Source organism: Eptesicus fuscus, chromosome 15 (genome assembly GCF_027574615.1).
Source record: "Eptesicus fuscus isolate TK198812 chromosome 15, DD_ASM_mEF_20220401, whole genome shotgun sequence".
Lineage (NCBI taxonomy): Eukaryota > Metazoa > Chordata > Mammalia > Chiroptera > Vespertilionidae > Eptesicus > Eptesicus fuscus.
Genome location: NC_072487.1, coordinates 16,842,695 through 16,866,839, shown reverse-complemented (window position 1 = coordinate 16,866,839; position 24,145 = coordinate 16,842,695). Strand labels below are relative to the sequence as shown.

Genomic DNA, 24,145 nt, shown 5'->3' with positions numbered 1-24,145 from the left:
TGCCCCAATTCTGGGTGCTTAAACATGTTATGTCAGGTAACCCACACAACCTTGTATACCATTTAACAGATAAAAAGCCTAAGGCTCACAGAGGTTTGCAACTTGCTGCAGGTCATAACACTTGTAACTTTTATAAGCAGAATTTATATGCAATTCTGTTTATAAATGAAACCTGTACTTTTCCCATCACTTTCTCTTTAGACCTCTTCTAAATACATACATATATACATACACAGAATTCACTCACTATTTGCTCAACTAATGACTACTGTTAAACTGCTCTATGAATCTAGTGGCATGGTATGCACTGTCATTTCCCAGGTTTGGCCAGCCATGCCCTGCAACCAGCAAGCAAACCCTGCCCACACCCAAAGCAGTTAAGTACTTCAATCTACAATTAGTCTTGTTCCCCTAAAGAGTAGCCAGCGTACCAAGATGATTCCACCAGGCTGTTTTCTTTGCTCAGCAACTGGCTTGCTTGTTCTATAGTTCAATGCTGAACTTGTACTTTAGTTCCCTATTGTGTACTAGAGGCCCGATGCATGAAATTTGTGCAAGAGTAGGCCTTCCTTCCCCCGGCTGCCAGCAACAGCTTCCCTCTGGCACCTGGGACCCGGGCTTCCCTCACAGCCCTGGCTTTGTCTGGAAGGAGGTCTGGAAGGACATCCGGTCTAATTAGCATATTATGCTTTTATTATTATAGATTCCATTTACCTAAGTAGTTCTATGGCTGCCCATGGCTGAAATCCAGTCATCAAGATATCTTTCAATATGAGTGGACACTACCCTCTTTATACACTGGCAGGGGCCTTGATCCAAACCATATAGCCCAATTGGAGCCACACCAATGACTTGGAAAACTACTCTGTCTCCCATGGCTGTCAAACACCAACCTAGATGGAGTACATAACAGTCCATTTTTCAATGGTCCTTATGAGCATTGAAAAATGGACTGTTATGTATATCTATGATGACCATCCTAGCACTGAAGCTCATATCCTGAGAATCATAGCATTTCCCAATTACCTGATCCACCCATTATGAACCAGGCAGACACTGAGGTCCCAAATGCCTAGCAACAGAGCCTACTAAAAATTGTGGAGTTTTCAAAATCCAATCCCTGTGAATATTACCTGAATGTGAAGGGTGGTTGTATTTGTGATTGGTGAGCATTCCATTGGTGGTAACACACCTAAACCCATGCCTTTACAAAGTAACAAAATAATATTAATTAGGATTTATTGAGTATTTATCATGAGCCAAATTTACATATGTATTGTCTCATTTGACCCTCATATAAAGCTCATATCCTGAAAATCATAGCATTTCCCAATTACCTGATCCACCCATTGTGGATCAGGTAATTGAAGAAGAGAAGTGTGGTAGGCAGACTAATGGTCTCCAAAAGTTGTCCACATGCTAATCCCCCAAACCAATGAATATGATATGTAATAATGCAAAAAAACAGCTAAGGTAGCAGATGAAATTAAGGTTGATAATCAGCTGCCTTTAAAATAGAGAGATGATGCCCTAGCTGGTTTGGCTCATGGATAGAGCGTCGGCCTGCAGACTAAAGGGTCCCGGGTTCGAGTCCAGTCAAGGACACATGCCTGGGTTTTGGGCTCAATCCCCCCAGTAGGGGGCATGCAGGAGGTAGCCAATCAATGATTCTCATCATTGATGTTTCTATCTCTTTCTCCCTCTCTGAAATAAATTAAAAAATATTTATAAATAAATAAATAAATGAGAGAGATGATGTTGTATTATCTGAGTGAGCCCAAAGCAATCACAGGAGTTCTTACATACGAAAGAGAGAGGCAGAAGAGTCGGTGTCTAAGTGATGCGATGTGAAAAAGACTCAGCTGGCTCCTGGTGGCTTTGAAGATGGAAGGGGATCACAGGCCAAGGAGTGTGGGCAGCCTCTAGAATACAGCCTGCGAACATCTTTTATTATAGTCCTGTGAGACCCGCATCAGACCGCTGACCTACAAAATGAAAAATAAATGTGTGTGTTTTTCAAGCCACGTAGTTTGTGACAATTTATTACAGAAGCAACAGGAAACTAATACGGAGGGTGAGGGAATTTTAGGTGAGAAAGTACTATTATTCCCTTGAATTTTAGATGCGAAATTTTGAGTCCCAACTAAGGGGAATTAATTATGTCTATACAGAAATACTGTGTTATAAGACAGTCTCATCATTTAGAGTATGAAGAAGACAATAAGGTGAAGTTTCTGTTTGTTTCCTTTAATGCCATTATTATTTCTTTCACCCCCTCCCCCAGAATGGATGTGAAGCACTGATTGACTGCACTTATCGTCATACAGCATGTGGCTTTGAAAACTAAAGAGTTGGCCTAATAAAGGAATTTTTCTGAGAAAATGTTCCTTTTCTCACAGACATGAGATGAATATTTCACATAATTCAACTGACAAAAGCATCCTCCCTGTTCTAGCATAATTTTTCATGTACAAAGTCCAAGAACTTTTTAAAAAATCCAATAAAAGGGAGTTAGCAAGCAAAGAAATCTATCAGGAAATGGTTTAAATCTATCAGACAATGGCTTAAATGTGGGACTAGCACAGGGGTGTTTTTAACTGAGCTAAGTGCTATTTTCAGTGGTCTCCTGTAGAATTCAAATAGTTGTGTCTCTTGCAGTAAACCACCCCATATTAGTGTCTCTGGCACCATGTGGCAAAGCTTTAGTGTTCGTGCCAAATTCCTGAGGGGTGTCAGACACGTCACGTGAGCATATTTCATGATAAGCCCCATACGTGTTTTTATTAAATATTACAGTAAATCCTCACCTGCATAAGTCTGAATAATATATTTCTGTGCTAAATCCCTCACCAGGCTACGATCTATTCGGAGACTAAAAGTGCCTCAAGCACCTTTCATTTTTAGTACTTTGTTCCAGTGACTCTAATCTACAGCTTACTTCATGAGCAAAGTATAACATCAATATATCTAATGAGGCCTAAACCCTATTTGGCTTAAAATACCATTCTCCAGGGAAATGAAATGTGGTTACTATTACGAAGTCAGCTAGTAACATAAAAACTATGTTTAGCAATTGATTAATTTCATTTGTAAGGCTGCAGAGCAGAGAACCAAGACAATTGCCTTAATCCTTCGTTCCTTATACCATTTCCACCCACTGACAGGCACCATTTGGTTGGCCCCTGGAGCTAAGCTTAGGGGTCTCACTAGAGAAGAGTTTTCACACTGATGGGGCTCTCTTCCACCCCTTGCCCTCAAACTCTGTCCTTGGTCACGCCAATAAACACTCAGGAGCAGTTCTCTCCTGTGCGCTCAGACCATGCATTCAAGTCCTTGACTCATGGTCCTTCATTTCTGACTTTCTGCCTTGGCTGACTCAGAAAGACTAAAGAGCAGGAAGGATGCTTTCCTCCTTATTCATCTTCCATAATTTTGTGTGCACCTCATGGCTATCTCAGTCACCTAGAGGCACAATATTGCTGCATAACAAATGATCCCTAAAACGCAGGGGCTTATAGCAATGAACATCTTCCCTTACCTTTGTGGGTCTGTATGGGGTATGGGTTAGCTAATTAGCTCTCTTTCAGGGTTGGCTGGCCTTGGCTCCTGGGTGTAGGTTCAGTTCCAGTCTGTTCCAAGTGTCTTTGTTCTGGGGCTAGGCTATGGGCATGTTCTTCTCAGGGTGGAGCACCAGTAAGCAGAACTGGCATGTTTCTGGTCTCTGTCTAAGCAATTTGCATGTCCAAGCCCAAAGTCGAAGAGTAGGAAAAATACACTTCACTATCATGAGAGGAAGCAAGTCAATGGAAGGAATGTTATAATCTTTTATGAAGACTTGACATTAAAAATTCAATCTGTCACAATGGCCAATACCTATAGGATATGTTGTGCTTCCTGGTGAACCTATTCCTGGCATGATCAGAGTAGAAGGTTAAAAAAAAAAAAAAAAAGCAAACTGCAGTAGAATAGCAATAAGTTCCCAGCGATAAATTAAATTAAGCAGGTATACATTTACATAACATTAGGTAGTTTTACTAGCTAGCATCCTTCATTCTTGTATTTTAAGTATAATTACAATACATTGAAACCTTCTTTTACAGTTACACTCCAATTCCCCCCTGTAGATATTATGCTACTAGCACTGAGGTATTTAAAAATATGCTAGCACTGGAGCAAAAAAGACCTGAATTTCAATCACATTCCTACCATGTAAGGTAGCCCCGAGTAAGACCTTCTGAGTAGCCCCGAGTAAGTAGCCCCGAGTAAGACCTTCTGAGCTTCTTGGCCTAAGTTTCCTCATCTTTAAATTACAGTGATATCTGTGCTGCAGAGTTCTGCAAGGATTAGACAGTACACACGACAGTTCTGGCACATAGTAGGGCTTCAAAAGATGGGAACTGATTTGTCCTGAGTTTCTCCCCTCCTGTCTGTCCCTTCATCCAGAATCCACCACAGACATTTGTTTGTTTTTTGAAATGGTCAATGGCCATCTGACCATCTGTCCATTTTGACCATTTGTCAGTGGTCATGCCACTTACACAGCAGAAGCCCTATAAATTTGTCAAATAAATAAGTAAAAGGATGAATGCAGTAAACCCACACAACAACTTGAGGCCATGGCACGGGGCTCCAGGAGCACAGCATCTGGAGAGCTTTCTCACAGATGGGCAAGTCCTTCCTCTCCTCTCCTTCTGCGGCTTATCTCAGGGGAAACGTATGGAATTCCAAGCACGTCAGTGGCTAATTGTACAATCAGATTTCAACCAGGCTACAGAGAAAACCAGATCCCACCCCCTGCCTGGGTGCTTTATAGGTCAGTAGGGTTTAGAAACTTTAAATATTCCATTGGAAGAAGGAACCCCTTGAGATCCTATATTTCACCTCAAACTTAAATGTCTGACCCTACTTCAACCCTTTAATACAGTGATTTTCAACCTTTTTCATCTCATGGCACATAAACTAATTACTACAATTTTGCATTACACCAAAAAACGTATTAATTTTGTTGCCAATCTGACAAAAATATAGGTATAATTTTGATTCATTTACACCAGACAGCTATTGTTGTGTTGGCTGTTGTCATTTTTTTTATTTGACAATCTAAGGGAAAAGAGGCCAGTGCCCCTGACTAAATAATCAGGTATTACATGTTTTAAAAATTCTTGCAGCACACATTGCTGTCCTAATATGTATCATAAATATAACTTACTGATAAATTATGTAATCAATAGACTAACACACTATTTCAAGAAGATAGGGTTCATCTCTTTTTTTCATCACTGTGTTCTTAGCGCTTGACACGGGAAGTCCTATAAATTTGTCAAATAAATAAATTAAATAATTAATGGACTAGACCCAAATTTCAAACAAATTAAAGGAACTCCTAAGCCCATTAATTTTTATTTCTCAACTCAAAAGACATATTTATTACTCTCTTCCATATCATCTTTAAGCTGTTATTTCAAATAATTTCATTCTAGGCATTAGTATTTGAATTATAATAAACTACTCTTTGCAATTTACTGTGTAATAGCTCAATTTTCTACTTTGTACATATGCAGCATTTAGGGGTTAAAAAGAAGGTTATTATAATCTAACCAGAAATACTAGTATATTTGAAATTATACAATGAATAATGATGTTAAAATAAAGCTCTAATTATTCCACAGTTTGATCTTTAAATAATTGGACTTTAACTTTTAAAGTCTCATAAAATGATATAATTTCTCTTAGATTTAATATTTATTGTACTTTCTTTGGAATAAAAGCAAATATTTGGCATTTAAAGGGATTAGCATAAAATCACACCAGAATTTGAACTGAAGTAACAGTTCAAGGACTGCCAAGGAATTCACTAATCTATAAAGTTATGTGTGTGTGCATGTATGCACATGCATCTGTAGACATAATATATAATACATTCTAATCCATTACTTGATATAAATACGTATCTAATATATAACTGTATGTAATTTTTATGTAGTTTTTTATATAATGCAGATCTAATGTAAAAGTACAAATATATATACGTATGCATAGCCGATACAGGCAGTCCTCGCATTACGTCAGAGTCGATGTACGTCATTTCGTGGTTACGTCGCCATCTTCCATTTACAGTATATATAAAAAAAATTTCCATCACTTCGATGTATGTACATATGTGCTTCATGTTTTTTATTATTTATTTACCACAAGTAAAGGTCAGGAATTATCTTTCTTTTACATTTTTTTTTTACTGTATCACTTCATTACCGCTGTGTATGTGCTCCATGTGAGTGACCTAGGTGCTTATGTAGGTGGGTTCTGACTTACGGCGAAAACCATGTTACATCATGCCGTAGGAACGAATCTCCGACATAACCCAAGGACCTACTGTATAATAAAAGGCTAATACACAAATTGACCAAACAGCAGAATGACCAGTTGCTATGACGGGCACTGACCACCAAGGGGCAGACGCTCAAAGCAGGCGCTGCCCCCTGGTGGTCACTGCACTCCTACAGGGGGAGCGCTGCTCTGCCAGAAGCCAGGCTCATGGCTGGGGAGTGCAGTGGTGGTGGCAGGAGTCAGACATCCCCTGAGGGCTCCCAGACTTTGAGAGGGTGCAGGCTGGGCTGAGGGATTCCCCTACCCCCTCCAGTACATGAATTTCATGCACCGGGCCTCTAATATATATACATATCTCTATCTATCTATCTATCTATCTATCTATCTATATATCTATCTATCTATATTGTTGTTGTTAATCCTCACCCGAGGGTATTTTTCCATTGATTGTTTTTAGGGAGAGTGGAAGAGAGAGGGAAAGACAGAAAGAAACATCAATGTGGAAGAAACACATCGATTGATTGCCTCCTGCATGAGCCCTGACCAGGGCCAGTCTGGGAAGGAGCCTACAACCAAGGCACATGCCCTTGACTGGAATCAAACCAGGACCCTTTGGTCCGCAGGCTAATGCTCTATCCACTGAGCCAAACCAGCTAGGGCACAAATATATATTTTAAAATGCATAAAATCTTTTGAGATTTTTATGGAAAGGTTTCTAAATAATATAGTTTTTATTCTACTTAAATTAATTTAATTTGACAAAATTTATAAAACTATAGGAAAAAATAAATCACCTATAAGGGAGATATTCCTATAATCCTCATTAGCACCATCTAGGAGAAAAGAAGCCCTATTAAAATTTTTTTATTATGTATTTTTTTTATTGATTAAGGTATTACAAATGTGACCTTATCCCCTCCATTGTCCCTTCATCCCCCCCAGTCCTGCCCTCACCCTCACCCCCTGTTGTCTGTGTCCATTGCTTATGCTTATGTGCATGCATACAAGTCCTTTGATTGATCTCTCCCACTTACCCCCACCCTCCCCTACCTTCCCTCTGAGGTTTGAGCATCTGATCGATGCTTCTCGGTCTCTAGATCTGTTTTTGTTAATCGGTTTGTTGTTCGTTATATTCCACAAATGAGTGAGGTTATGTGATATTTATCTTTCTCTGACTGACTTATTTCACTTAGCATAATGCTGTCCAGCTCCATCCATGCTGTTGCAAATGGTAGGAATTCCTTCTTTTTTACTGCAGCATAGTATTCCATTGTGTAGATGTACCACAGTTTTTTAATCCACTCATCTACTGATGGGCACTTAGGCTGATTCCAAATCTTAGCTATTGTAAATTGTGCTGCTATGAACATAGGGGTGCATATATCCTTTCTGATTGGTGTTTCTGGTTTCTTGGTGTATATTCCTAGAAGTGGGATCACTGGGTCAAATGGGAGTTCCATTTTTAGTTTTTTGAGGAAACTCCATACTGTTCTCCACAGTGGCTGCACCAGTCTGCATTCCCACCAGCAGTGCATGAGGGTTCCTTTTTCTCTGCATCCTCGCCAGCATTTGTCATTTGTTGATTTGTTGATGATAGCCATTCTGACAGGTGTGAGATGGTACCGCATTGTCATTTTGATTTGCATCTCTCGGATAATTAGTGACTTTGAGCATGTTTTCGTATGTCTCTTGGCCTTCCTTCTGTCTTCTTTTGAAAAGTATCTATTTAGGTCCATTGCTCATTTTTTGATTGGGTTGTTTGTCTTCCTTTTGTTAAGTTGTGTGAGTTCCCTGTAAATGTTGGAGATTAAACCCTCATCTGAGATATCGTTGGCAAATATGTTCTCCTATGCAGTGCATTTTCTTGTTGTTTTGTTGATGGTTTCTTTTGCTGTGCAGAAGCTTTTTATTTTGATGTAGTCCCATTTGTTTATTTTCCCTTTAGTTTCCATTGCCCTAAGAGCTGTGTCAGTGAAGATATTGCTTCGGCATATATCTGAGATTTTGCTGCCTGTGGATTCCTCTAATATTTTTATGGTTTCCCATCTTACATTTAAATCATTTATCCATTTTGAGTTTATTTTTGTGTATGATGTAAGTTGGTGGTCTAGTTTCATTTTTTTTGCATGTGTCTGACCAAATTTCCCAGCACCTAAATTTTTGATATATTTTTGTGTGTGTGAAGAAATACATATATACAGAGAGAGAATTAACAAAATTGAAGTCATACTGCATAAACAGCTTCACTCTCTGCTTCTTTCACTTGACAATGCACATTATATAGAAAGCATATCTTTCGAAGGTCTATATTTACATCATTTAATAATTGCATATTATTCTACATTATGCATTTACCCAATCCCCTAATGTTGGACATTCAAGGTATTTAAAATTTTCTAATATTGTCAACAAGACAGTAATGACGGTCTGCTGCCAGCTACTTCATGCTACCCAAAAGCAGGCTTCCGCCTCACTCAGCAGTCATGACCCCTTTGGCCAGATTTTTAAACCAGGCCAACTGTCCGGTCAGTAATCAAACAATAGATGGGTAGTTTTTGATCAGGTACTCACCCCTGGTTGCACCAGTCAGGGCAGCAGGTATCATATTTTCACAGGGTTGAGGATAGTGTTCACTGAAGTGTGGTAACTGCAATGATAGTGTAAGGTAAGCAAGATGCTTCCAGGTGGTGCGTGAACACATAGTCATATGTTGGTTCGTAATGAATAATAAAGCAGTATCAACAATAAGTCAGCTGTAGTGATGATTTACACTTTTCATTCATTCATTGAACAAATATTTATTGACAATCTTCTAGATCCTAGGCTCTGCTTTTAAGCCTTAGGAATGCCACTTTTGCCCAAGACAGATAAAAGTTCTACCCTCAGGAGGCTTACATTTTAGTAAGAGAAACAAATAATTAAAAAGTAAACAAATATTTCATTTAAGTTCATGGAGCGATAAGTAATACTTACATAAAGGAAAGAAAGGAAGTAGAATATGATTAGGCAGCCTTGGCTTGAATTTAGACAGGGAAGTCTGGGTATTTCTTTTTTCCAATTGCTTCTTCAAAGAGAATGGAAGGGAGAGAGGGGAGGGAGGGGTAGGGGAGGGTGGGGGAGTGAAGCAAGAGAGAAACATCAATGTAAGGGGTCACATCGATTGGACTGGTTGCCTCCCATTTGCAGCCTGATGAGGGGCAGGGAGTGAACCTGAAATTCAGGCATGTGCCCTTGACTGGGAGTCAAACCCACAACCTTTTGATCCACAGGCCAACACTCTAACAACTTAACGACACTGGCCAGGGCTGGGCATTTTTTTTATAGAAGGCATCCCTTATACAAAATAAGAGAGTTAGCCATGTGAACACGTAGGGGAGCAGCATTCTCAACAGAATTAACAAGTACAAAGACCTGAAAGAGCAAGCTCGGTGAATTTCAGGAAGCAACACCACCCAGTCTGACTGCAGCAGACTGAGCCAAGGGGCACTGTGAATCAGGAAGGTGACTCGGGGGTCAGATGTAAGGCTTGGTGAGGATTTACCTTGTTCAAAGTGTAAGAGCAAGCCACAGGAAGGTTTTAAGTAGGCTTATGAATAAATTTATATTTTTAAAACAGAATCTGCTGCTGTGGGGAGAAACTGATTAGAGGAACACTAGAACAAAAATAAGAAGACAAGTTAGGAATTTAATGTCACAGCCAGATATAATAATAACTTGGACCACAGAGGTGACTGTGGTGAGAACTGTCAAGTTCAGGTATGTTTTGAAGGTACAGCTAACAAGACTTGTTGACGGAAGTATACGTTTGAGAGAGTCAAGCATGATGCCTAGACATTTGACTGTGCAACTCAGGCAGTGGTGATGCCATTGCTAAAAAAAGAGAAGTTGTGTAAAGAGCAGATTTGAGAAGAAAAATTAATAATTTTCCTTGTTTATAAATGATTTTAACAAATAATAAATTATGAATGAATGATTTTAGTTATGCTTTTTAGACATACAAGTGGAAGTATCCCGTAGATAGATATTGAAACCTGGAGCTTAGGGGAGAGGATGGAGCCGGATTATCATCCGCATGGAGATGTTATTTAAAGCCATGTGCCCGGATGAGGTCACCTTGGGAGTGAGTACAGACAGCATGGAGAGCAGGACCAAGAGCTTGAAGCTGGAGTGCTCTAACATTCAGAGTTCTGGACAGAAGGGACAAGAGGGTACAGAGGAAACCAGAAAGCAACAGAGAGGAGAGGACAACCAGGAGAATGGGGCATGCAAGAGGGCCCAGAACAAAGTGCTTGGGAGTGGAGGACCATGGTGCCAAATCTCCTGGGCCGGGGTGGGGTGGGGGTGGGGAGCAGTTTGCATAAAATGAAGATTGAAAATTGACCACTGCTTTTAGCGCTATGGAGATCGCTGGTAATTCTCACAGCGCAATTTCAAGGGAGCAATGGGAACAAAATTCCAATTGAAGTGAGTTAAAGAGACGGAGGTGAGAAAGTATGACAATTAAGTACAAAAAATTCTCAATAAGTCCTGCTGAAAAGAGCAGCCCAGGAACGCAGCCGGAACTAGAATGAGGCAGGAAGTCTGGGAAAGGTTGTTTTTTGTTTTATTGAGATGGTGATGAGCATGATCTAGCTAGGTGGAAGCCTGCGTCTGGGTAGGATGAAGTAGCTGGCAGCAGACCATCATTATTGTCTTACTGACAAATATTGGAAAATGTTAAATACCTTGAATGTCCAACATTAGGGGCAAATGCATAATATAGAATATTGTACAGTCATTAAAATGATGTAAATATAGACACTGAAGGTTATGCTTCCCACATGTTCCTGTGCTGATGAGAACGATCTAGTAAGAGGGGAAAGTGTACGTGCAGGAAGTGAGGTCTGGAGTGGAGGGATTGTCCTTAAGAGCAGAAGCTGCTCATCCTCATGACTGAAGAGAAAACAGAGCCTGAGGGTCTGAAGCAGGGGTGGGAGATTTGGTCAAGGGGGAAAGAAGCAGTTCTTTTCTGCTTGCTTCTATTTTCTTAGTCAAACTTTAACAATTGAGGCTGTTAGCCGAGTGGGAGGACTGGCAGTGTTGGAGGTTTGAAAAGAGAGAGCAGGATATGAAACGGTCATCTAAAAAAGTGGACAGGAAACTCGTGCTAGAATTCTAGCAGAATTATCCCGCAGTGCTGAGAACCTACTTGAGATTTGTGGCCACCATATATGTAAAGCAACTGTGCTTTTCTTCTATCCCACTTAGCTGCTTTTTAGCACATGTGGGGTAGGCAGAGTTGAATATAACCAGAGTTTGGGTTTTGCCAGGGAAGTACAATGGAGATGGAGAAGGATAAAAGAGTGAAAGGTGCATGCAAGGGAGTTATGGTGACAATCTCTGGAATCTAAGCTGGGGAAGGAAAGAAGTAAGGACAAGAGGCGAGAATCAGACAGAGAAAATGTCACGGGGTCGGTCCCTGAATTGTTGGAGTGGTGGTGCCCTTGAGTGAGGAGGCAGGAGGAGATGCTAGGAATATCAGAAAGTGGGATGATGGAAAACAATATGTCAAAGGTTACTGATAATAACAAAACCTAGGCTATGACTGTGGGAGTGGGTGAACCTGGTTGCACGGGGTGGAGGGAAAGAAGAGGAAGAGGTGTTGGAGTGAGGAGGTCCTAGAATGGATTTCCTAAGTAAGTGGTTCTGACTTCTGCCTGCATGTTCAGATCAACCTGGGAGTTTAAACACACACACACACACACACACACACACACACACACACACACACACACACACAACTAACCTAATGCCTGACTCCTATCTTGATAAATTAAATCAGTATCTATGGGACTTGGGGAGGGCCTGTGAACAGGTAATCTTTAAAAACAATCCCAAGTGCTCTAGCTGGTTTGGCTCAGTGGATAGAGCATCGACTTGCGGACTGAAGGGTCCCGGGTTTGATTACGGTCAAGGGCACACGCCTGAGTTGCGGGCTCGATCCACAGTAGGGGGTATGCAGGAGGCAGCCAATCAATGATTCTCTCTCATCATTGATGTTTCTATATCTCTGCCCCTCTCCCTTCCTCTCTGAAATCAATAAAAATATATTTAAAATAAAAAAAAAACAACCCCAAGTGCTTCATATGTGCAGCTAAATTTGAGAACACATGATATATCCACCCATGATATAGATGATGTCAAGAGTAGTGGAGAAAAAAAATTCAGTGAGTCAGTTGCTAAGATCTTCTACGCAGAAAGCAGAATGACTGGGTGGATAGCAAATGAAAGCAGTCTAGTATAATCTCAAAGGAATTGGGACTTCTGAAAGAGAAGCAATGCTGAGAAAGAAGAAGAATGTCTATTTTCCTATTCCCACTTCCAGGGCCTGGAAATGTGGGCTGTGGAAGCAAAAACAACCACCTTTGAAAGGCACCAGGTAAGCAGTTTGTAGTGGGGAGCGCCAGGACTGAGAGCAAGAAGGTGAAGGTATTTTCAGAGAAGAGTTGAAGGTAAAGGAGATTATGCTGTTCAAGTTCTGAGTTCCAGTAACCGCACTGGCAGGGCCTGCAGCTTTGCCAGAGATGGGTGAGTGGGTCAAGATAAGGGGTGTAGCATGGCCAGTTTGGCTCAGTGGATGGAGAATTGGCCTGCGGAATGAAGGGTCCCAGGTTCAATTCCGGTCTATGCCCAGGTTGTGGGCTCAATCCCCAGTGGAAGGCATGCAGGAGGCAGCCGATCCATGATTCCTCTTATCATTGATGTTTCTCTCTCTCTCTTCCTCTCCTTTCCTCTCTGAAATCAATAAAAATATTTTTTTAAAAAAGATAAGGGGTATTCAGAAATGTATGGATGAGAGTTCCTGCGTTGATCTGAGAGGCTTGGACTTCTGGTGGCAACTGAGGCCAATGAAAGTGTGGGGCATGATTACTCTCCTGGCCTCTTAGGGAAAGGGGGAAAATTAATTCTAAGGATAGCTCCTACTTGGGATAGAGTACTTAGGTGGTATGTGACGATGAAGCAGGTGGGAGAACTGGGAGGGTGGGCTCTGAAGCTCCTTAGGTAGGACCAAGGACAGTGTGAGTAGGAGGGAGGAGAATAGTCCCACTAGGAGTAAAATATGGGCCTCCCTTAAAATCTTGGGTTTTTTCTGTTATTAATCCTCACCTGAGGATATTTTTCCATTGCTTTTTCAGAGAGCATGGGAGGGAGGGAGAGAAAGAGGGAGAGAGAGAGAGAGAGAGAGAGAGAGAGAGAGAGAGAGAGAGAGAGAGAGGGAGAGAGAGGGAGAGAGAGAGAGAGAGGAAGAGAGAGGGAGAGAGAGAGAAACACTGATGCAAGGGAAACACATCGATTGGGTGCCTCCCTAATGAGCCCCTACTGGGGGCAGGGAGTGAACCCACAACTCAGGAACGTGTCCTTGACTGGGAATTGAACCTGAGACCCTTTGGTGCGCAGGCTGACACTCTAACCATTGAACCACACTGGCCAGGGCCCTTACAATCTTTGACACATGTAGTTAAATGGTCTGAATCTCAGGATTTATTGAATTATATTTCAATCATCTGTGTGTCTGTCTACAACTTGGCTTAAAGTTACCCCAGCGGAATCATTTCATTATTTATCTTTGCACCCCTAGTACCTACCACAGTGCCTGGTGTAAAGGAGGTGCTTAATAAATGTTTGAAGTACTGAAATGAAATGGTTAAAAAGCCAAAGGCAAAATTTTGTTGTGTCCAGAGTGAAACAACGAAGTGAAACGCAATATTTTTAAAGAAATTCTAGATTGTAACCTTTCCAGGCTGGACCTACTGCTAAGTACCCTTAGATTTCTAACCACAAACAGCACTTTCATTTTTTACTCATTAAAAGAATTAAATTAAAATAGTTTCTGCCAGGAATCGGTGCTATAATATATGTGTTTAAGAATTACATTAAAAAATCAATATTTCTAGCTTGCACTAAGTACATTAAGCATCCTTTAATTCAAAAGCGTGAACAGTGTGGTGTACTTAAGATTAATTTCCTGAAACGCAAAGATATATTTGATCGGCTAATCTGAGGAGACAATGAGAGCTTAACATCACCTTTAGATGTAAACTTTTTGCTCAGGAAGGGAGAGGAAGAGATAGAAAAACATCAATGATGAGAGAAAGTCACTGATCAGCTGCCTCCTGCACACCCCACACTGGGGATCTAGCCCGCAACCCAGGCATGTGCCCTGACCAGGAATCGAACCGTGACTTCCTGGTTCATAAGTTGACGCTCAATCACTGAGCAACACCAGCCAGGCAATTTTTTTCCTTTCTTTGGAGTTTGTTGTTTGGAATCGGGGCAATCTAATAGAAAGCAATAGCAAAGAGACTCCCTACTCCAAGAATCTCTTCAGCCTCTTGTAAGATCCTGTTGTAGTTCTCTTTTATTCATAACTAGAGGCCCGGTGCACAAAAGTTCATGCACTTGGGGGGGATCCCCTCAGCCCGGCCTGCCCCCTCACAGTCTGGGAGCCCTCAGGGGATGTCCTACTGATGGCTTAGGCCTGCTCCCCGCCTAAGCCACAGTCTGGCCTCCATCTGTGGGAGGTGACCTGGCCGATCAGAGGAAGGCACCACCCCCATCACCCTGCCGCTGCTGCCGCTGCTGGCTGCTACTGCTGCCTGCCTTCGGCCCTCACAGCTGCCACGGCTTTGTCCGGAAGGATGTCCAGAAGGACGTTCAGCTGTCCGGTCTAATTAGCATATTATGCTTTTATTATCCTATATAATAAAAGGGTAATATGCAAATTGACCGAACGGCGAATTCACTGGTCACTATGATGCACACTGACAACCAGGGGGCAGACGCTCATGCAGGAGCTGCCCCCTGGTGGTCAGCACACTCCCACAGGGGGCACGTCGCGCAGCCAGAAGGCGGCTCAAGGCTGGTGAGCGCAATGGTGGTGGCAGGAGCCTCTCCCACCTTGTCAGCAGCACTAAGGATGTCCCCCGATGGCTCCTGGACTAAAAGGGCGCAGGCTGGGCTGTGGGACCCCGCCCCCCACCGATTGCATGAATGTCGTGCACCAGGCCTCTAATTATAGATAATGTATCTCAAAAAAAGTAAATGCCAGGTGTTTAATCTAATATTATGGTTCTCTAGAATTTTTTTTTTTCATTTTCTCATGTTGTATATCAAAGTGAACTCCAAAGTTAAGAATTTATTTAAGGAAAAATAAAAGAAAAATATTGAAGAACAAGGTAGTCCTATCTGGATGCAACCCAGATGCAATAAAAAAAAACTCAAAGGGAAGTGTTCAAATCAAAACATTTTAAAATCACATATATGTAAATTTCAAAACACTTGAGAGAAAAAATATTTTCAACAAATGTGAAAAAGGGTTAATATCCATATTTAAGTATATAAGAAAAATAATTCAAATAGCTAAGAGATAAAAGAATATGAAGAACTTCACACAAAAATAGATACAACTTGTAAAGAAAATCCACCCTAACTGGTTTGGCTCAGTGGATAGAGCGTTAGCCTGCGGACTGAGAGGTCCCAGGTTTGATTCCAGTCAAGGGCATGTACCTTGGTTGCAGGCATATCCCCAGTAAGAGGTGTGCAGGTGAGCACAATGGTGGTGCAGGAGGCAGCTGATCGATGTTTCTAACTCTCTAGCCCTCTCTCTTCCTCTCTGTAAAAAATCAATAAAATGTATTAAAACAAAAAAGAAAATCCTATCTAATAAAGAGTGAATATGCTAATTGACCATCACATCCTCACAAAGATGGCAGCACCCACAGCCAATAAGGAGGGAATATGCTAATTGACTGCCACGCCTTCAAAGATGGTGGCGCCCAGTCCCCTCAGCTCCACTGGGGCAGCAGGCATGTGGCACAGCCGGGCCCGCCCCCAGGCGGGTCCGGCCGCTCCGCCCGCCCACCTGCCTGCCTCCGGAGTCCCCCAGTACCCTCAGCCCTCCAGCCACCCAGGGCCAGCCCGAGGCACAGGCAAGCCTCGGATGTCACCTTCCCAGCCACCTAGGACTGGCCTGAGGGACGACCAAATGACTGAACAAGCAGGCTGCGTGGGGCAACCAAGCCAGCAGGAGGGTTAGTGAGGGACGACCAAACGACTGAACAAGCAAGCTGCGTGGAGTGACCAGACCGGCAAGGGGGGCATGAGGGGTGACCAGGCTGGCAGGGGAGACAGTTGGGAGCGACCAGGCCAGCAGGGGAGGGCAGTTAGGGGTGACTAGGCCGGTGGGAGAGGGCAGTTGGGGGCAACCTGGCTGGCAGCGGGGGGCTGTTAGGGGCAACCAGACTGGCGGGGGTGGAGTTAGGGGCGATCAGGCAGGCAGGCAGGCGAGCGATTAGGAGCCAGCGGTTCAGGATTGTGAGATGATGCAGGCTGGGTTGAGGGCAACCATTGTAATTTAGGGCAACCATTTTGGAAAGCTATATTGAAATGTCATTGTATTAAAGTTCATATCTTTATATTTAAAAATTCTAGTTCCTAAGTAAAAATATCAATAGAGTGAATTCAAAATGTTCCAAGATGTTCATTGTGGTTTTGTTTATAATTGGAACAATCTGTATAATTTACAACCAAGAGATGTTATAGTATTACTAGTGGCCTGGTACACAAAATTTGTGCATGGGGGGAGGGGTGTCTCTCAGCCCGGCCTGCACCCTCTCCAATCTGGGATCCCTCTTGCAATCTGGGACTGCTGGCTCCTAACCGCTCACCTGCCTGCCTGTCTGATTGCCCCTAACCACTCTGCCTGCCAGCCTGCTCACCCACAACTGCCCCCCGTGCCAGCCTGCTCACCCCCAACTTCCCCCCCTACCGGCCTGCTCACCCTCAACTGCCGCCCCCGCCAGCCTGATCACTCACAAGCCCCCCCCCCCCCCACTGGCCTGATCACCTACAACTGCCTTTCCCTCTTGGCCCCTAACCGCCTCTACCTCAGCCCCACCACCATGGCTTTGTCCAGAAGAACGTCCGGAAGGTCTCCTGGAAGGTCTCCCGGTCTAATTAGCATATTACCCTTTTATTAGTATAGATAGAGGCCTAGTGCATGGGTGGGGGCTGGCTGGTTTGCCCTAAAGGGTGTCTCAGATCAGGGTGGGGGGTCCCTTGGGGGCGGGGCAGCCTGGGCGAGGGGTCTGTGGTGGTTTGCAGGCTGGCCATGCCCCCATTGGGGTGGGGGTCCCCACTGGGGATGGTGCCGGCCTGGGCAAGGGGCTGGGGCAGTTTGCAGGCCAGCCACGCCCCCATGGGGTGAGGGTCCCCACTGGGGGTGTGTGGCCAGCCTGGGTGAGGGGCTGGGGGCCATTTTAAGGTTGGCCACACCCCCTTCAGGGTGGGGGTCCTCGTTGGGGTGCCTGGCTAGCCTGGCTGAGGGGCTGATGGCTATTTGCAGGCTGGCCACGCCCCCCAACGGGGACCCTCATCCCGATGGTGGCGTGGTCAGCCTGGATGAGGGGCTGAGGGCCGTTTGCAGGCCCCTCCCTCGGCAGCCAGCCAGGGCAACCCAAGCCTCCCGCGTGCTCAGGCCGGCTCTGTGGCCACCGCCTACAGGCCCCTCCTTCAGTGGCCAGCCAGGGCGGGTGGGAAGCTTGGCTTCCCCCATTACCAGGGGCGACCCAAGCCTCTGCCTGCTCCAGCTGGCTCCATGGCCACCGCCATCTTTGTCCCGCTAATTTGCATATTCCCTCCTGATTGGCTATGGGCCGTCGCAGAGTGACGGTCAATTACCATATTTCTCTCTTATTAGTATAGATGTATATGTGGCTTTCTTGGTCTACTGTAGTACATGGCAGTGCAACAACTCCATGGAGCTATTAAAAGTAACACTTATGAAGTCTTATGTAGTCACATGAAAAAATATTTATGGAGGCTGAGCTGAGAGAAAGATGGCGGCGGCCGTGCGACAGGATCTGGCCCAGCTCATGAATTCGAGTGGCTCTCATAAAGATCTGGCGGGCAAGTATCGTCAGATCCTGGAAAAAGCCATTCAGTTATCTGGGGCAGAACAACTAGAAGCTTTGAAAGCTTTTGTGGAAGCAATGGTAAATGAGAATGTCAGCCTTGTGATCTCTCGGCAGTTGCTGACTGATTTCTGCACACATCTCCCTAACTTGCCTGATAGCACAGCCAAAGAAATCTATCATTTCACCTTGGAAAAGATCCAGCCTAGAGTCATTTCATTTGAGGAGCAGGTTGCTTCCATAAGACAGCATCTTCCATCCATATATGAGAAAGAAGAAGATTGGAGAAATGCAGCTCAAGTGTTGGTGGGAATTCCTTTGGAAACAGGACAAAAACAGTACAATGTGGATTATAAACTGGAGACATACCTGAAGATTGCTAGGCTATATCTAGAGGATGATGATCCAGTCCAGGCAGAGGCTTACATAAATCGAGCATCATTGCTTCAGAATGAATCAACCAACGAACAGTTACAGATACATTATAAGGTATGCTATGCACGTGTTCTTGATTATAGAAGAAAATTCATTGAAGCTGCACAAAGATACAATGAGCTCTCTTACAAGACAATAGTGCACGAAAGTGAAAGACTAGAGGCCTTAAAACATGCTTTGCGTTGTACCATCTTAGCATCAGCAGGGCAACAGCGTTCTCGAATGCTAGCTACTCTTTTTAAGGATGAAAGATGCCAGCAACTTGCTGCTTATGGTATCCTAGAGAAAATGTACCTGGATAGGATCATCAGAGGAAATCAACTTCAAGAATTTGCTGCCATGCTAATGCCTCACCAAAAAGCAACTACAGCTGATGGTTCTAGCATCTTGGACAGAGCTGTTATTGAACACAATTTGTTGTCTGCAAGCAAATTATATAATAATATTACCTTTGAAGAACTTGGAGTTCTTTTAGAGATCCCTGCAGCTAAGGCAGAAAAGATAGCATCACAAATGATAACAGAAGGACGTATGAATGGATTTATTGATCAGATTGATGGAATAGTTCATTTTGAAACACGAGAAGCCCTGCCAACATGGGACAAACAGATCCAATCGCTTTGTTTCCAAGTGAATAACCTTTTGGAGAAAATTAGTCAGACAGCACCGGAATGGACAGCACAAGCCATGGAGGCCCAGATGGCTCAGTGACTCCTTGCAGAACTTCTGTGCACACTCCACCTTTTTCCATGCTGCACAGATTAATTTCACTGTCTCCAAAGCATTTGCATCATGACCTTATGTATTTCAATCCCTTTTATGCTGGATTCCATTTAAAGAAAACATTATTAGAGCAGGAAGTACAAGCATTTAAAAATATGTAGTTCCCATATATTCAGGGTCTCTGTGTATCAAGCTAACTCAGAAGTTTTGAAAGCGTTTTCTTTAAACAGAGTAAGTGAAATATCTGTGGCTAAGAAGTTTGGGATTTGTGATAACTTCGTAGTCATGTAAAACTTAAGTGCTTTGTGCCTCTCCAAATGTGGTTATTCTAATAAATGGAGAAGTGAGCCAAATAAAGGCAGTACTTTGTTTTAAAAAAAAAATATTTATGGAGATCTATGAAAAAATAAATAAGTTTTAAATTGTATGTGCACTGAGATTATACCCCCAAAATATGTGGAATTTGGACTAAGATAAAATGGGACTACAAATTTTTAATATAATCATTTCAAAATTAATAATAGTAGTAGCTAATATTTACTAAGTACTTACTAGTATAAGTACCTTACATATTTTATTTAATGTAATTCTCAAACAACCCAATTAAGTTGGTGCTATCCATATCACCATTTTATAGATGAGATTAAACCCAAGGAAGTTTAATAACTTTTTTCCAGGTCACTCAGCTACAAAGGAGGCACAGACAGAATTTAACCTCTGGCAAGCTCGTCTCAAGATGAGAGAAAGATGAATTACTCTCTTTTCAAGTTGTCCTAGACTATGGTTTTTCCACTGCTTAAATGATTAACAAAGGAGAGATTTTCTATAAACTTATCCATTCAGAGAAATGGTGTAGAAAGTAAGTCTCTTTAGTTCTTTGCCAAATTCCATTAGGATTTCTCTAACTCTTTAAGAATTATGTAGTTTTATGAATTCAGAAAAACCAGGAATAGCACTCCATCCTTACTATCATTCCTAATAAGCCAGCCTCCGCTATAGCTTATCCAGGGAGAGTTAATACAGCTGGCTCTGCAGAGCAGTCAGCTCTGTGCTGCATGCTGGGATAAAGATTATGACCATGCGTTCTCATGTACACGGCTCTCTGTGAACACTACACTGCATTGCAGGTGAAAGCTTCCACATGGAGAAAGAACTACAGTCGCCCCTCCAGCCCCCTTAGTGGCAGGAGATATGTTCCAAGATCCCCAGTGGATGCCTGACACCCTGGATAGTACCGAACCCCATATAGACTATGTTGTTTCCTACACACACATCCCTCTGGTAGAGTTTAAATTACAAATTAGGCACAGTAAGTATTTAATAACACTAATAACAAAATAGAACAATTATAACAATACACTGTTCTAATAGTTATGTATATATGGTCTCTCTCTCAAAGTGTTTCATTGTACTGTAATCAACTTTCACTTAAAGGAAGCACATTTATGGCTTCTCTTTACCGTATCTGAACTGCCATCATCACTACTCTTGTGCGTTAGGGCCATTTTTAAGTAACATGGGGCTACTTGAACACAAGCACTTCTATACCACAGCGTAAACCTGTAACCAAGATGGTGACTCAGCAGCTAATGGGAAGTAGAGCATCAACAGCGTGCACACACGCTGGACGAAGGGATGAATCATCTCTTACGAGGGGCGGCAGGAGACTTCATCACACTACAGAGAAAGGTGAGCAATTCAAAACATGCCTCATTTACTGGAATTTTCCATTTCATCTTTTTGGATCACGGTGGACCGGGGGTAACCGAAACCACAGAAAGCAAAACTGTGGATAAGAGGGGACTCCTGTCCAATAAATCACAGGAAATCCCGTTTCCTGTGGTATAAATGCAGAAGCACAGGCTAGGAAAAAAATGTTATAACAATTGGGTATTTATTTCCCTTTCAGAAAGAAAAGCCCGCAGGGAGTTATACCTTGGGCATTTGTGCCAGATGACATAGCATTCTTTTTGCTTTTACTCAACAACAAAGGTATCTGAGAGTCATCCCGTACACATACCCAGTATAGATTTCTCTTAGAGGAACAAGCCATTGATTTTCTTGCACAGGAATTTGTTGACATTTTCAGTAGGCCTAGAATACTGATTCATCTCCCCAAACTAGTCCTCTTCTCTAGCTCATTCCTAAGAATCAGTATTATTTTTTAAAATATATTTTTATTGATTTCAGAGAGGAAGGGAGAGGGAGAGAGAGAAACTTCAATGATGAGAGAGAATCATTGATCGCTGCCTCCTGCACACCCCCTACTGGAGATCGAGCCCACAACCGGGCACATGCCCATGACCGGAATCGAACCCAGGACCCTTCAGTCTGATGGCCTATGCTCTATCCACTGAGCCAAACCAGCCAGGACTCTTTTTTTTAAAAATAGATTAAGATTTAAATATTTCAGCAATAATGAAAGCGACCTGAGGTAGAATGAAACAGCAAATGCATAAAGATTAATTTTCAGCTAAAACAAGCTTGTTGAACTACCTTTGCGTTAGAAATTGCTTTCATTCTCTGGAAATACTAATGACTATTTGGACTTTGCTGGGTTTTTCCCTTAGATTTTTATCTGGGTGATCTGGATAGTGTACAAGATGTTGAGCAAATTATTCAGTAGGTAGGAGGAAGTCACTAATTTATCCTCCCTGCTTTACTGACTACCAAGCTAATTCCTTTAGAGGCGAGGGGCCAGAAATGCCTTATCCACAGTGACCAGCAGTTAGACAGACCAGTGGTTCTCAACCTTTCTAATGCTGCGACCCTTTAATACAGTTCCTCATGTTGTGGTGACCCCCAACCATAAAATTATTTTCGTTGCTACTTCATAACTGTAATTTTTCTACTGTTATGATTCGTAATGTAATTATCTGTGTTTTCTGATGGCCTTAGGCGACCCTGCTAGCGGTTCTCAACCTGTGGGCCACGACAGGTTGAGAACCGCTGCTGCAGAGCCTAAGACCATTGGAGTTAGACCATGTGGTCTAACCACTGAGTTAGACCATGTGGTCTCTGGACAGCATGATGTCCGCAGCCAGAGTCAGGGCTAAGCCTTGCTAATCTTGTCAACTTTGCGTAAGTCATTTCAACTCTCAATCTTGCTTTTTTTTAGTGGCCAGATGAGGAAAGGACAATGGTTAAAATCTACTCCAAGGCACATTTGCAAAACATTTTAAGATTCTTCTAATGGGATTTTTTTCTACAAAGTGCAAACACAAAATTACATGATCTATGCTATGTTGAGTGAGATATATATATACATATATTTTTAATATTTATATATAATATATAGTATAATAAACTTGATATATTTAAAGAGGCACTGCTATGTTGAGGGAGAAAATTTATTTATCATATACATGGCATATTATTTGATGCCAGTTGAGACTTCCCTTAAAACAAACAAAACAGTCAGCCCTAGCCGGTTTGGCTCAGTGGATAGAGCATCGGCTTGCGGACTGAAGGGTCCCTGGTTTGATTCCCGTCAAGGGCATGTACCTCGGTTGCAGGCTCAATCCCCAGCCCTGGTCAGGGCAAGTGCGGGAGGCAACCAGTCGATGTGTCTCTCTCACATCCATGTTTCTCTCTGTCTCTCACCCTCCCTTCCACTCTCTCTAAAAGAAATTTAAAAAAATAAAAAATCAATGGAAAAACACCCTCGGACGAGGATTAACAAACAATAATAACAACAAAAAAGTTAATAATATTGAGATAACTATGTATGGTTCTAGATGGAAATTGAAAATATCAAGGGGACAGTGTGTAAATTAAATGATTGTCTAACGGTTAGATTCTAATCACTATGCTGTAAACCTGAAACTAATACAAAATAATATTGAAAGTAAACTGTAATTGAAAAATAAAAAAAAAACAAAACAAAAAACCCATGGTATTTTAAATTTATTTTTAAGAAAGTCAATCAACTTAGAAAGGATTTAAAGAAAGATTCAGCCGAAACCAGTTTGGCTCAGTGGATAGAGCATCAGCCTGCGGACTGAAAGGTCCCAGGTTCGATTCCGGTCAAGGGCATGTACATTGGTTGTGGGCACATCCCCGGTAGGGGGTGTGCAAGAGGCAGCTGATCGATGTTTCTCTCTCATCGATGTTTCTAGCTCTCTGTCCCTCTCCTTTCCTCTCTGTAAAAAAGTCAATAAAATATATATAAAAAAAAAGAAAGATTCATTGAGGTAGAGGATGTTTTGTAAATAAAGTTTGATTCCGTGTGAAGTTTGTAACACTTAATTTGAACAAAGGTACAGGAAAGATCTCACAGACCTCAATTTTCACAGCTTACTTTTTTTTTTTTTCCAGTCAGTGGTTTTGATTTTCATTGAAGTGGTCATGAAGTGAAATACATGGAAGTGTCTGCTGCCTTCTGGGAAAGGGAGTTTACTTCTCAACGCTATGGGACTTTTGCTAGGATTTAATCTCTACATAAAGTGCAGGGTTAGAATATATTCACCTCCCATTGGCTGTGTCTAGCTCAAGGTTCTATTATGCTTTTGTCCCCAAAAAATTATTCCTAGGGCATTCCCACAGAAAAGTTTGGGGGGAAATATACTCTCATTTGCTTCTTTCCAAAGACTGATTGTTTGAGCCCACAAATCAGAATTCATGGCTTCTTCTGGGCCAGGAGCGCCCCTACTCTGCCCCTGAGGTACACTCCGTGTGACTCTTCTCTGAACTGCAGTTCTGTGTGCACA

General features: G+C 42.4%; 1 protein-coding gene across 2 annotated transcripts; it reads left to right on the top strand.

Annotated features, from left to right (window-relative positions):
- Positions 1–18,193: 18,193 nt before the first annotated feature.
- Positions 18,194–19,813, top strand: LOC129151608 (COP9 signalosome complex subunit 4-like). 2 transcript variants are annotated; one of them, XM_054727004.1, is made up of 2 exons: positions 18,194–19,205; positions 19,279–19,813. In XM_054727004.1, the coding sequence occupies exons 1-2, from the start codon at positions 18,204–18,206 to the stop codon at positions 19,345–19,347; spliced, it is 1,071 nt and encodes a 356-aa protein (XP_054582979.1). In that variant the 5' UTR covers positions 18,194–18,203; the 3' UTR covers positions 19,348–19,813. The 2 variants fall into 2 exon arrangements, with proteins under 2 accessions (XP_054582979.1, XP_054582978.1); XM_054727003.1 differs by having other exon boundaries at positions 18,194–19,813.
- The last annotated feature ends 4,332 nt before the right edge of the window (positions 19,814–24,145 follow it).